General features: G+C 37.2%; 1 protein-coding gene across 1 annotated transcript; it reads left to right on the top strand.

Moving 5' to 3' along the window:
- The first annotated feature begins 1,926 nt into the window (after window positions 1-1,926).
- On the top strand, window positions 1,927-13,280 carry LOC112456020 (zinc finger CCHC domain-containing protein 2). The gene is made up of 8 exons (XM_025018290.1): window positions 1,927-2,840; window positions 4,073-4,565; window positions 4,991-5,084; window positions 5,727-6,451; window positions 6,541-6,714; window positions 7,178-7,443; window positions 7,727-8,520; window positions 8,998-13,280. Exons 1-8 carry the CDS (start codon window positions 2,794-2,796, stop codon window positions 9,060-9,062), a joined length of 2,658 nt encoding a protein of 885 aa, XP_024874058.1. The 5' UTR covers window positions 1,927-2,793; the 3' UTR covers window positions 9,063-13,280.
- Window positions 13,281-15,584: the final 2,304 nt, after the last annotated feature.

Consider the following 15,584-nt stretch of genomic DNA (forward strand, 5'->3'; position numbering starts at 1 on the left):
ATATATATATATATATATATATATATATATATATATATATATATATACAATGTATATATATTGTAATATGGACAGAGTATATATTATTATAAAAGAAAGAAAATACAGACATATTTTATATAACAATTATATGTATATTATAATATTATTATTATATTTTTATATTTATGTATATTTTTATAAAAGATTTTTTCGGAGTAGCTATAATATATGTATACAATGCTACACTGCTACAGTACTAATTATGTGTCTCCCCTTACCAATAAACACTAATTGTAGTGCCCTCTATCGTAATATTTGTTAACTCTATCGTGGTAAAATGTTCTGTTTTACTCTTCTACTTTAGCATGTAAATAAATATAGCTAGTATATGTATGTATGTACATACATACTACATACACGTATATGAAAGTTTCATACAGCATTCTTTCTTACAAGGTTTCTAAGCTCACTTCTAAGAATTCAACATTTCTTTCATATAATCTTAAGCTGCGATCGCGATGTTGTTTTATACAAATTATCTAATTTTTATACCGAGAAAACGTTTTCTTTTACAATTAGTAAACAAAAACTGTCCGCAGTATGAGAATATACTATAAGACATTTGCAACGGATCCGATATTTCGGCAAAATCTATATCGATATAAAATCTGACAGCAGATTATCGGCAGAGCAAAATCTGTCATTTCGTGAATATTAAAATGGAAATATGTCATTTAAATAGTTACAAAACGGTCTGTTCAGTTTCTGCCGTCAATTTGCCATTACATTCTGCTATAGCAGATTTTGTTAAATTTCTACTGGCATTCTCTCGACAAAATTTGTAGCAGACACTTTCAAAATCTGCTGTTCTTGACAGATTTTACTATCCGAGTTATCACGAATTAGCATAAAATTGTAACTTAAAAAAAATTATTCCTAGCATGAGGTCATTCACTTCCGGCTTCATTCGTCAGTATATTTAAATTATAGACAGAGATTTGCAATTCTCTGTAATAAAAAACTAATTATTCAAACAAGGTCGAATACGTTATAAATCGTTGATTTTATCGGTAAATGCTCCACTATGATTCGAGATCTCTATATCCGCGTGAATAATTGGACAAGAGCGATAACTATGGAAAAACAGTTTTAAATAAATACGCAGTTTTATTGCTTTATTTACATTCTATTTTAAAGATTAAAGATTAAATCAGTGTATCTGGTACATCGGCTGGAATATGCATTTTGAGTGTGCACCTAGTGCGTCCAATCGAATTCGCTAAAAGACGAATGTAAATTGAAAAACTGCTGCTCAAATTAAATTCGGGAATTGCCGCGCTACATTAAAATCCACGGTCGCGGTGCGTTTTTATTAGAAAGCGAGAGAGATATTGCATTGAGAAATTACTAGAAACGTCGCGTGATGTGGTATTTACGCTTCTAGTAATTTACTAACCGCGCCCCATCGCGTTCGCGGCATGAGAACGTCGCCTTGTTGCACGCGTCGATCCAACATGCTACTCGATACCTCTCGCAGTTGAAAGTCGACGTGAGTCGTAAGACGTGACCAATCACAGTCCATTATTCTCCTTGCGGTCGAAGAATAATGAACTGTAATTGGCCAATTCTTACGACTTACGACTCACAACACCCATTGTAGACCGGCCCTATGAAGCTAGCCGGCAGAAATGACTAAATTTGATAATTTTTAATTTTTCCAAGTGTATTTCGTTTATAAATTGTTTGTGATTGATTGTAAGTTAGTTTTTAACGTTTAATGTGACCAATTGGTTTGTTCGTAATCGCGCGTCTGTAATCTCGCGTGCGCGCGCGAGAAAGAGAGACGGAGCGACGGAGAGCGACAGAACGAGGAGTGCGGCGGGTTGGAGCAGGGAGGGGGAGGGCTGCAGCGTAGAAGCGAGAGAGGGGATGAAAGAGAGAAAGAGAGCGAAATCGCGAGAGTTATCGCGACGCGAGAGAGAGAATACGGGCGAATACGGCGGTGAATATATATTCCATATCGTACGACGTGTTGTCGGTGTTGCTCGTCTCGCGGAAATACCCGGAGAAGTTAGGGGGACACCCGGAGCGCGCGCCGTTCACGCGCGCCTGCTCGCTCGCGAGTGAGAGAGAGTGTCTTTTCGCCGTACCCGCGCCACGCAAGGCACGCAACGCACGGCACGCACGGATTAAGCGCGCGCGCGGCCCCGCGGATCCGCGGATCGCTCCGATCGCCTCTCGCTCGGTCTCACGTCGTCGGCCCCTGGGTCGCCCGCTCCGATTGGAGCATCGTCCCGTCGTTGTCCCACACCTGGTGGTATCGCGTATCGTCGTCGACATCCCCAATATCTCCGCCTGCCGCACACGGCGAATGTGGAAGCCTCTGTGACGGCGTGTGCTACACGGCTGTCGTGCCACCCTGCCACCGCTGCCGTCGCTGCCGCCACTGTGCAGCCCGACCATCCCGTTGTGCCGTCGTTTTACCGTCGGATTTTGACGGGTACCATTGAAGCGCGGCCGTGAAACGGTTCCCCACGTACGCGAGGAACCCGATTGTCAACCCGATTGTGCGGTGCCCTCGAGAGAGGCAGGGACGAGAGCGTGAGAGAGAAGGAGATCGCCAGCCGGAGAAGGAAAAGGAGAAGGAGAGAGAGACAGACGGACACTAGAGGGAGAGAAAGCGAGAGGAGGAGAGAGGGAGAAAGAGAGAGAAAGAGAGACAGAGAGAGAGAGAGAGAGGCCGCCCGCTGGTTGTCCGCTCCGTTGCTCCACACTTTCCTCCCACCCAAGTGGTATCAATGTTGTCTGGCAATGGTGTGTAAGGAGAACGTGGTATCATGGTTTGGGAATCTGTCCAGGTAATGTGGAAGCGTCGCCGCGCTATGACGACACTTAACGCGCGCATCTTCCCGAGATATTTCAGGAGTAATTTTGCGTAACCGTCGGCGCGTCGTCGCTCGATGCGCGGCGGAGGGGGGAGGGAGCGTGCACGGTACCCTCCCGAGGTTCCGTGTATCTCGTCGACCAACCCCCTCGCTCTTAAGACGATCGTCGTCGTCTTCGTCGTCGTCTCGGCTTGCCGTCTCTCGCGAGGGATATATCGCACGATTGTTCGTCTCTCCTCGCGCATTCCGCGAAACGCGCTTCTCGCGCGTCGCGAATGGATCCTCTCGAGCCAACGATGTCGTTGGGAATTTAAATACGTTTTTATTGTATACGTTACGTTACTTCCTGCCGTTACACCTGGGTCACTAGGGGCTCCTCGAGCCCGACGTCGTATCGAAGGACACGCTTGTGTCCTTGTCGTCTCGTAGTTCTGTGTTCCTTGCACGAAGCGACTCCCTCGGTTATGAAAAGTTACTTCTTGTTATATATATATATATTTTTTCCCATTTTAATGCCCTTTTGCGCATTAATCTTCTTCAAAAATGTTTGGTCGGTATAATTTCTGATATGAAATACTGGCATTAGTATGTCGATAAGAAAAGAAATAATTATGTACGATGAGCTACGCAGTTTCTAATGCTATTCGTCACAAGTTGATACTATATATACATATACAAATTATTAAATGGCAAAAGAGAAAATGAAGACAGATCTAAAGACGTAGAAATATATTTCTATTAGACTATTGTCACGTTTATTTGCTAAATTGATTACATACTGCAGGTAATTTTTTATAAGATTGCTAAAGAGAGTTTTCACATGAATCTTTCGACTTGAACGTCTTCTTGCTGAAAATATAATTAAATTGTATTTTATTGCTCATTTCTATCAAAATTACCATTGCATATTGTTGAAAATTAAAAAATTACATGTTACTCTAACATTTATATCAGAATAATTAATCTGCGTTCAATCTTGAACGCATAAGTACAAGATATTGGCAAGAATAAAAATAAAGACAGTCGTATTGCAACAACAATGTGTAACCTGTAATTGTATTCTTTGAAATTTACAATGGCAACGAGTTTATTCGATGGAAAGACCGTAGAATAATTAGAACTTTAAAACTATGATTTTTAAGCTAGCGTTAAAATTGTGATGTTGACACACAACTTGACATTAATCTACTTTTTTGTCTGTTCAGTTATAAACGTATCGATGTAATGTGCACATTGCTGAACATGTGCTTGCCGTTTGAAGTACGATTCCTCGGCACGTGCGTCGAGGATATCGGCAAGCGGGACTACAATGACCTACGTGACACAGAACACCATGCGAATAGCCCCTCGGAGCTGGCCGAGCTGACGACTTCCAACGTGACGGATAAACGCACGCGAAGAAAACTGGCTCTCTACATGGCACTGTTGCATTCGTGCAATTACGCCTGTGCGGTAATCCTGTACAAGAATCTATCGAACCTCGACCATCAGGAGATCATCAACCTGTTAAACGGGACCATCTTTAAACCCGACAACCAACCCTTGGAAGAGTTGCTACTGCTGTATACGATGGCACTGAATCATCCGGCCTTCACATACGAACAGAAGAGCGTGTTCGGCAACATATTCATCAAGCTCCAGGAAGAAGAAGCTCGTCTGAATCTTTCAAAGATAAACTCTTCTTTCAAACCGACACAAGTAATGCATGATATTCCTTTTTTTTTTTAAATTAAAAGAGAAAGTAAAAAGCCAATATTCTTATGAAACATTTATTTTCTTGTTCACTGAATTATATTATTTCTATTAAATTATTAGTTTTTATTTTCAAAGTTCTTAGAAAGTAATTATTGATTAAAATAATTTAATAGGAATACCATAATTTAGTGAAAACCTTTTTTTCTGTTACACTTGATCTCAACGTCAAGTACAAAAAAATCTCGCAATATGCAATATGTTACTTAAGATTAATTTATTAATTTGTAATAAATTCAATTAATTTATTAACACGCTTCTGTAATATTGCAACTGTAATCTATGTATTAATATGTATAGTAATATGGTGATGCGATATTAGTTGTTCTAATAGTTCGATTGTAATTTACATATAGTTTAAATTTATGCAGGGCTGTCCACCGTGCATGAATACAAATGAAAGATTAATGGAGCCTGAGATCCCGAGTAGCTGCTTAATGCCGCCACCGCCAATGCAATCTTATGGTACGCCGCGTTGCATATTTTTTTAAATATTGACACGGAAAGGAAACGTTTAGATAAATTACATTTGTGACATAATGTGGTAAAGCACATTGCTTAATGAAGCCACTTTAACGATATCAGCATTCCGCTTTTCGGGAAAAAAACCGAAAGTATAATTGTTTACCACGTTTATCTTTGCATCTCTTGTTTAACTTACTTAAATCAGCTCATTCGAGTACAGTGCGCTTAATGCGACTAAAGAATTACAACTATGCCAACAATAACATGATAGTTTATTTATATTTTACAAATACTGCAAAACTATTCATATTCTATCTAAAAACTTTTCTATTTTGTCTATTTTGTCTTGCTTATTTTGAATAAATCATGTAGAATGTTTTTTATTGGAAAATCTATATGTAGACACTTACTACAATGATTAAATAGTTTGACTCTTTCATAACTAAAAATCATTTCAGTGTTTTTTATGTTTACTATGAAATATTTCTATATATGATTTCTTGTATTAAAAATTTTATATATTATTTGTTAAACAAAATTATTTTAAATATGATGATGTTGATCATGTTTGACTGATTTATATATTTATGTGCATTTCCTGAATTTAAAATTGTTTCAATATATTGATGTGTTATGTTTTAGGAGAAATAGCGATGAGGAATAATGCTATGGTCACCGGAGTACCACCTGGTCTCACGATACCTCCACCAGGACTATGTTTGCCTGGCCCAGAGCAAATGCTTATGGGATCTGGTGGTACTACGCAATACGTTCATCTCGGTTTCCCATCCATGAACCACATGCCCCCTTGGACAAGCCAGGTTATGATGGGAAACCAGCTGATGTATACCAGCGACGTGTTGGCTTATCCCCCTTCCCCCTTAGTCAGCCGCCAATCCTCGCCATCCCAGTCACGATCTCCTAGTCGCAGTAACTCGCCGATGGGCCGCGGCAGGACTAATGTTAACTCGCGCGCCTCGTCCTCGCAGTCTACTCAATCCACTTCGACCAGTCTCACATCGTCGAGCTCAAACAGCCAGACGAGCAGCTCCGTTTCGAACATCACTAGTAACAGCAACAACAACAACTCCCTACCGCCTCTACCAACGCCCGGCGCAAGCAGAAGTCTTCCTAGTCAATCACCGTTACTCCCATCATCGCGGCCCGTTCCTCTGTCTAACATGAGCTCATCGGGCTTCTCCCGACATAACATCGACAACACTCCGTCGTCTACTATGATCTCGGCAACCCAATCGAAACAACCGCCACGACTTAGGTCGTCCAACTCTGGCGATTCCCTTCGAGAGACGCTGGGTAAGGAGATGCCGAACTTTAAGAGCAACCTGCAGAACTTTTCTCGCGACGAGGTAAATAAAATCCTGTTTTCATACAGCTGTCATCAGACTATACAATTTGCAACTGAATTATTTATGTTACGTATTTATGCGGATTATAGATCAGAAGAATGAGTGACGAAGACTTAAGGGACATCGGCTTGACACCGAATGCGGTAGGACAGTTGAGGAATATAGTCAAAAGTCAAACTAGCAATGGCTTAAATCAGATTTCAACGGATAAAAAGCTGGACAGTGGTACTTCACATTTACTCGCCGAATCGATCGAAAATGAGGTAAGATTTATGGAATGTCGCGCATAATATATACAACCTTCAAGAACTCTTTGTCTAATCCGAATCAATTTTTTTTGGCGAAAAACGAGACATTGTTCTCTCGCGATAACTTTTAAATTACAAGTGTTTTAAATTAGTGTTATAAAGTTTCAATGTATCTGCACGTTTTCTCTTTTACTTTAAATGCTAGCTTAATAAATAACGTATTGACAATATATATATTAATAAAATGAATATTAGCTTTATAAATACAATACGAATAAGAAAATGTTATCATGTTTCGGTTCGTATTCTATGTAAGAGCATAATGCACAAGATATTGTAAGAAAAACCCCATATTTCTTAATTTAAAAAATTATTAGAATACAGTTATAAATAGATCTCCATAAAATTTATATTAATGTTGTTTTTGACATTCAAAGTTTTTTTTTTACAAGTTTGTATCGTTTGTTTTGTCCTATAGGCATCAGGTATGGAGGTTTTGGGTGATTCAAGCAATAGTACAAGCGGGAAATCGATGCCATTACAGGAACAGCATCCGGCGATGCATCATTATCACAATCACATGACTACTCCCAATTTTCGACGTTATCCTGGCATGCCATCGATAGATCCCGCGCAAATACAAATGTATCCTGCACCACCACAAATGTATACAGCTCAGAACTCACCATGCTATGCTTGTCTCACTACTGTACCAGTAACTGGAATGCAAAATCGATATCCAAGGTACATATAAATGAGTTCTCTTAGTGTTTAAACAATAAATTAACAACCTTAAAAATATTAAAGATAAAAAAGCTAAGAAAAGTTATCCTAAAATAAAAGAATTACCAGGTAATATTTTTTGTGATATAAGCGATTGAAAGTTAATAAAAAAAAATGATTTCTGGCTATTGAATTTTAATAGAAATTTAATATGGGCTTGATTGGAATATAATAAGTATTTGATGTTTAACACTTAATTAAAGAATTACATGACTAGTTATCATGAGGTGTATTGTATTTTCAGATGTAACGCTCAGCACGTGTTTTGCCTTGGACAACTGCAAGCGCTGCGACTCGACTCTGAGAGCAGCCGGCACTGCTCCCAAAGCAGTAGTTCAGATAGCACCGGTAGTAGATCACCTCCCGAAACGCCACCGGCTGCACCATGGGTCAATAGCAGCGGCGGTGGTGACAGCAACGTTACTGACCACATGAGTTCCGCGCCGGTGCATTCCACAGCGACGGCACCGCCGCACGTTGTGTCAGCACCTCAGCAGTCGTCAATGCAATCGTCAGTGCCACCGGAGAGCAGGCAACTTACCAGGAAGAATTCGCAGACGCGCACGATGCGACAGAAGAACCAGGGAATATTGAACGGGGCCGGCAACGGGAACGGCGGACCGCCGAGTCTATCGCACTGCGTCTCCTTCCCGGCGCCGCCGACACACTCGCAGCTCACGTATCTGCCGCACGGCCACTTCCCAGCTGCGCTACGGCCCAACAGCGGTATCTACTCCAATTTCTTGCACGGGCCGTCCGCACGACCAGCCTACCAACCAGCGTACCAACCGAACGGCGAGATTATATATCCATACACGGGTCATCCCGCGTCCGGTGGCACACCGCCGCCGCCACCGCCACCGAACGCGGCTGCCGCGGCGCCAGTACAAGCGTCCTACATGCCACCTGCGCCAGTGGTAACGTACGCGGCAGCGGTGATACCACAGACTCCAAAGATCTCCTGTTATAACTGCGGCAGTAATAGTCACCTCGCGGTAGACTGTAAGGATCAGACGATGGAGGACATTACGAAGAAAGGTACGTCCTCTTAATACAATCGACCGTTGCGTTACATGAAGAACGGACACTTCTGATTTTACTTAATGCGCAAATAAAACAAAACTATAGTTTTTAAACGAATTTAATCTAATCTTGATGAAATCTTCATTTAAGTGGAGATATTTGACATTGGAAAATAAAAAAAATGAAATTAAAAAGGAGATGACATTACGTATTACACAAATCCACATTTTAAAGAAAAAAAAAGATCCATTTAGAATTTTATAAATTAGGATAAATTTAATATGTTCATGCAGCTTGGTTGTTACACGATTTTTAGTATGTTCATATTTTTTTACTTTTTCTTCCATAGAATATTGTTTCATATAACTGCCGCATATAGACTAGATTGTGATCAGCACTTAAGTATTGAATATTGAGTGGTTTCACCTGTGATTACACACAATCTACTCACGTATTGTCGTCACAAAGAACACGAAATCCTTTTAATTTCAGCCCAATACCGACTGGATTACACGATAATGAAGCAGCCTGGGGAGTGCCCGAGTTCCGACAAGTGATCCCCTGCCATGGACCACTCTGCTACCACTCGTCACAATTCTCACCGCCACTATAACCGCAACTATTGCCATCATCGTCATCACCAATATCACCATCGCTATCATCTTCATCATCACCATTACCATCACAATCACCATCACCAGCACATCTGTCATTGTAATCACCAATACGCCAATGCGAACCGTTCTAAGGACAGCAAGGACAAGACGTTGCCAGATGACAACCGCCACCGTTCCTCCTTTCACTTTTCGGTAATTTTTCTAAATGCCCTATTCTTCAATCAAGACGATGATGATGACGATGATAATGCGAATATTGATGCTGACAATGACGATGACAATGACGATGACGATGACGATGACGATGACGATAACGATAACACCGACGCCAAGTACGACAAGTATGACAGCGACGAAACTTTTCTAACTGAGGGCACTTCGCGGTTTATGGTACGAGGTACACCTTTTGCAAGTTCTTATGTATGATAGTGATTGAAAAGTGATCTAACTAAATGTAAAAATATAATGTAGTAGTATTGTACAAAGAAAGAGTAAAAGCGAGGCAAGAAATAATTGAAAGACCGCGTTATACGGAACACAACGTCTTGTCTGTGTTTCTTTTACTGTAGGACACGTTTCAAGGAATTTTTGGGTTTAAATAGTGACTCATGTCCTTCCAACGATACTTATTGGCTACTTATCGCTGTGACTCCCACCTCGGCAATGCTCCTATTTTCCCTTCTGTACTCTAAATTCTCTTAACGAATAGCTATAAGAGAAACGCAAAAAAAAAGGATAAAGAATTGTATTGTGCCCCAAACAGGAAAGCGAAAATTATACGAGATTCGACTATATTTAGCAATCGATACTTTAACTTCTAATCTACCATGTCTACAACGCTATTACTATTACTATTAAACTATAATTATTACTTCTACTATCGCCGTTACGCCACGACGTTTTTATGTACATATATTTTTCTCGATTCTTACGTGCGCGATGAACCGATAATGACATGTGAAAAAGAAAAAAAGGCGTGTAATATATATGAAATAGTATACATTACGTATGTTGTGCGATGTGCGCGCGTGCATGTGTTCATGTGTGTATGTACGCGCAAAGAAGATTGAATGCAAGAGGCAGAAAGAGAGAGAAAAATAAGAAAACGATAAGGGAAGGAAAAAATAGGGAAAAAAGAAACAGGGAAAGGGAGGAAAATAGAGAAGATAGTGAAGGAACAACATACCAAAAGTGTTCGATCATCTAGCTGCCGTTGCGCTCCTATGTGTGTTTGTACGCTTACGTGTGCTTGCGTGTATATGTATGCGAGTGTGCGTGTGTGCATTTGTGTGTGTCTGTGTGTGTGTTTGTGGTAAAATCATGAAATATATGTTATATGTATCCTATATATAATATATATTTCGTAATTATACATATGTATTTGCTGCTCACACCTTGTTTCTTATCTTATACTTGTAGTTAGACGGCGATTCTCATATTATTTATACACGAGTAGTCATGCGATTGCACGTGCATTTGAAACGATTTTATACGACTTTTATCGATTGCCCATGTATTTGAGCGTAATCAACGTTAAGCTTTTTTACATGTTTGGTTGCAGCAATTAATGTGTTAAGCGTGGTTAACTAAATCTTCTGTACATCTTCTGTACACTTGTCTACATTATGGAATTATTATTTAAAATAGAAGGATCGCGTTGTCAAAGCTGTCTTAAAAACTGCAAATTTTTAAGAGGCGTACTTTTATTGACGCAGATTTCAGGATATTTTCGAATTGACCCAGCAAAATATATAAGTATAATGTATTTTACACCCTATAAAGTTTTGTCAATTTTTCCATCCTTTTTTTAGAACATCGTTTATAACATCATTTGTTTAGTTATAAGCTATGCAAGCGTGTAAGCTATGCATACGTCTACATATTTTGCGACACAAGCTTTGTAAACACATTTATATCGTTACATCTGTTATGCAAATCTATTGTGCATCTTGTTTAGTATGTCGATAAACGAAATGGATTAGTTAACCAAAGCTGCAACACTGTTGATGCAATGGACTCTTAGGGAGCAACAACGCAGGGTAAAGCTGAATGTGAGTGGAGTGGCAGCCCGCTAGCAAAATTGCTAGTGCATTTAAAACGATCATTCGGATTGTCATCGGCGAATGCGAAAACAGCTCGAAACCCTTTGTACATGAACGAACTTTTACGGTTGAATATCTTAAAGACGAAAACTCTCCCCCTCACAGAATCATATATTTTCTTGTACGAACGGTCGTAATACGCAAAAGTGATTTTTTGAATAAAAAAGAGAAACGTAAAAATGAAAGACGATAGATAGCAATGAACAAGATAGTTGGGAAATATATTAACTAGATAAAGAGAAACCGATAAAAATGGAGGAAATTGTGCTATTTGTAAGGAAGTTACGGAAACGACTAAAATGCTATTATATGTAGCGTTGACAAGCCAAATCGGACATTTTCTGAGAGATATGTAAAATTTCCTCAGACTTTATTCAATCTTTTTGAAACAATTATTATGGCAAGGTGTTGTTCAATGAAATCAAATTATACCAGTTATCACGAACAATGGAAGGTACTAAGTCAAATAAATTTCGTGTAATAAGATAACATATTGGTTCAATTATTAGAAGTTGCCAACAAAGATCGCCTATCCTAGTCGTGCAAACAATGTAGTAGAAATAATATTGCTGTCGTTTCGCACTTGCATCACTGCGATTTCCATATAACAGGCAAACCGAGAAACAGAATTAAAGAAATAAATTTAGAATTAAATGTCCGGTGAGGCTTTACGACCCGAAAATAAGCTGCAAATTTGTTTCGTTTGATTGATTTGTGACGTATTAGCCTTCTCATTATGTAATTGAGTTCTATTAAATATATATTAAGAATATAATTAAGAAAAATGGAAATTGCTTAAGAATATAGGCATTGTATAGAAATTATTTAACATTAAATATTAAAAGTTTTTGACAAATTCGGCCTGTGAAGGATGCAAAAAGATAACAGAATTTTGACATATAAATTTTTTAAACAAAGCTTACTGTCGCCAAGAATACCTGATCAAACGACAAAAAAGATGAATAATATAATAGTTTCATATGAAACGTTTGCTGAAGAGAAATCGACTCTTTATTTACATTATTCTGCATTCATTATAAATCTAGATGATATTAGATTCTCAGACATCCGTTATACATTAAATAACTAATCGTTTCCCACAGTTTTTGTATGCGGCATATTTTCGTATTGGGATAAATTTCTATGAAAAAAGATCAATGGCCGAAATATTGTTCCTGGAAAAATGTTGACCCGAGCTTGTTTGTTACTAAAACCAGCCCCGAATATTAAAAGGGTTGACGATTGGGCATTAGATGTTGCACAGTTCCTGTTACTGTTAAAAATTACAAGAATGTTAGAAGGCTGTCGTGTATGTACAATTGCTAGAAAGGTTGATAGAAAGGGCTTGATCTTCGCGGTTCCATACTTTTTTTTTTCAGAAACAAAGCTGATAACATGTCTCGACATTGATTTAGATAATTTGTGCTGTTGCGATTGCATTTTTGATATCATTTTAAGGTCGTATTTTTAATTAATTTGAGTCGTTTCGGCATTGAAATTTTTCTAGAACTACGAAATCTAAGAGCACAATGGCTGAAAAAATGAAGGAAAAGAGTACAAGACTCTATCAAATAATATCAAGGTTACTAGTTAAAAATTTGATAGGGGTCAAAATAATCGCTTTGACTTCTCGAGTGTTAAGACAAGTTGATTACGTCCGTTGTTAAATATATATATCAACAAAATGTGTCGAACGAAATTTGTATAGCGACTGTGAATAATACATATTACTGTTCATAAGTTGTGAATATGGATGAATTAAAAAAAAAATCTATAGAAAGGATCAATCAAAAAGGAAACTCACGAGATACTCTAGATTAGATTACGCATTTGTCACAAAAATGTAAAGGGAGTACAAGATGTATAGTAAAAATAATAAAATTATAAATAAAAGGAAAGGATCTAGAACTTTAAGAGCGTACTCTTCTAAAGGAATAAGAAAGCCTTACTTTTAAGTGCGTACAGCTTATTGTCAGCATGTATTTAATCTTTCGTGAAAATACTTAAATGTAATTATATTCCTGTAAACGTAATTATATTATTGGAAATACTTAAATGTACTTTATATATTGACTAATAATTTTTTCTTAGTAAAATCCTTTTTTTATCATTTCTCTTACGCTGTAAAACTGACTTTAATGACTTTAAGAAGATTTGAATTACGCAAAAAGCAAAACTTCGCAAGTATTTGGTCAATCTCGAAGAAGTTGCAAAACAAAACCAGAAGTTTTCATCCAAAAGCAGTTAATCACATTTAGTGATAACAAGTAAGTAATAATGTATGTGTGCAACACAAAATAAATAAATATAACGATTTCGATCATCTGGTAGATGGTCGGCGGTCGGCTTAATTTATAAATTAGAAATATTAAAATTGGATTACTAATCACGTGCCAGTTAGTGCTTACGGTTATTAATTGATTATTAATATAATTTCAATGTATAAATTCGCATTTTTGTTTTGACGAGCACATTGTAAAACTGACAATGAGTAACCAGTGGATAGTTCATACTACAGCGATGATATATTCAAAAATGAATGTCAATTTGAAAATCTGCCCGATGGAATTGTTATCTTTATTTATTCTATGTTGTGCTTACGTTATTTGCTTCTTCAAATTGTTTCATTGAAAACGATGTGATTTTTCGTATCATGTTTATCGCGGAGACATATCATTAGACCTTCGGTGGTCGGATGATAAGATTTCTACTCAGAAAATAGAGAGGTTCAGATTCGAGCTCTTAATATTTTTTGTAATAAATTTCTTGACAATAGTGCGAAGTTTGTAAGATGCTTTATCGGCATAGTAATATTAATTTGATTATTAATATATCAATTTAATTATGTTTGTTGGTGGTTTAAATTTAAAAGATCACTGTTGTGAAAACAGCGGTAATCAGCAGCATGTAATTCGATAAGCGGGGTTTGCAATTTACAAATTAATATTAGCCCCATGATCGAAATTGTCGTATGTATTTATTTTCTGTGTTCAACGAACTTGATAATTAATATCTCTCTGCTTTATATAACAAAACGGATATACAGATACAGTTTTATTAAATTTCAGGACACGGTTGCAGTATCAAGCGTGACTTCCCAGGCAACACGTATGTCCCAAATTGGGATATGTGACGTCTTAAAGATGTCCCGATTTGGGACGTTATATTCACTGGAAGCAATTAAACGTCTTTAATTGTGATACCATATAAATACTGTGAATAAACTTTTGAAAGAAGTTTTGATATTTAGTTTCCCTATAAAAAGGCAAAATATCCAACAGTTTGATTGTTATAATCTTATTAAACTGCTTATTATATTGCAGATATAAAGACAAATAATGACGATTAATTCTATAAAGGTAGAAACAGTTTTCTAAAAAAAAAAAAATTTTTTTAATTAAAAAAATATCCTATTTTTGCAACGTCGATTTTCTTTCACAAAACGGAAAGAAATGAGAGTATAAGGGAGATAAATCTTGATTGTACCAAAAATCATGATTTTGTGATGACGTTGTGTTATAAACAGAAATATTTTAAAAGTCTTAAAAAGCTTTCAGAGAATACCTACGTCTTCTTAGATACTCATATTACAAAATAAAGATATTATAGATTACTTCAATGTAATTAACTTATTTTCAACTGATTGTCAAGATTGCCGGTTTTTCTATTAGACGGATATGAATCAAACTTTTCAGTAGAAGGCGCATTGAGAAAATTTCAATGACACAAGTGTTTTTAATTCAAAGAGCATAACAACTTTTACATGTGGGAGTGTTGCGCGTGACTGATGCGTGAGCTTGTTCAATCACGAAACTTATAAGAGTAGCTTGCAAAATCTGCTCTTGATAAACCTGACTGAATCTGGATTATGTTGTTGCCAAATTATAATCTCAACGATCACGCCACACGTTCAAGCACTTCAGTAAAATGCGAGCTTTTTAATAATTGAAACTTTTTAATCTTTTCTTCGGATTTAAAAAGTTTGCATTGCAATATATCTTTAAAAAAATATAAACACTATTATTTGGAAATTTATTAGATTTAACAATTAGATTATAGAATATCCATAGAAAATCTATGGAAAATAGTAAATTATTGACCTCTTTTTTAATCGATCGCAGTACATTAGTTAATAATTACTCGATTATAATTGATTGTCATAATTAGCAACTGTATTATTATTAATTGATAGCTTTAAATTTGAAACGGAAAGATAAATATTAGAAGATCTGAACAATTACATAAATAAAGGATTAATATCAATAAAATTGATAGGTGGATAATTGCATTAGTAATTAAATTATCAATTTATTATATTTATTACATTATACATTTATATTAGTAATTAACAATGACTCAA

Source organism: Temnothorax curvispinosus, unplaced genomic scaffold (assembly GCF_003070985.1).
Source record: "Temnothorax curvispinosus isolate PA1 unplaced genomic scaffold, ASM307098v1 QBEX01006590.1, whole genome shotgun sequence".
Classification (NCBI taxonomy): Eukaryota; Metazoa; Arthropoda; class Insecta; order Hymenoptera; family Formicidae; genus Temnothorax; species Temnothorax curvispinosus.

What these genes read in the sequence shown, in the direction of transcription:
- LOC112456020 (XM_025018290.1), top strand. Translation starts at nt 2,794, where the DNA reads ATGGTGTGTAAGGAGAACGTGGTATCATGGTTTGGGAATCTGTCCAG. An exon ending in CTTCTTTCAAACCGACACAA is followed by an intron (nt 4,566 to 4,990) that starts GTAATGCATGAT and finishes AAATTTATGCAG; the next exon opens with GGCTGTCCACCGTGCATGAA. An exon ending in ATGCAAAATCGATATCCAAG is followed by an intron (nt 7,444 to 7,726) that starts GTACATATAAAT and finishes TTGTATTTTCAG; the next exon opens with ATGTAACGCTCAGCACGTGT.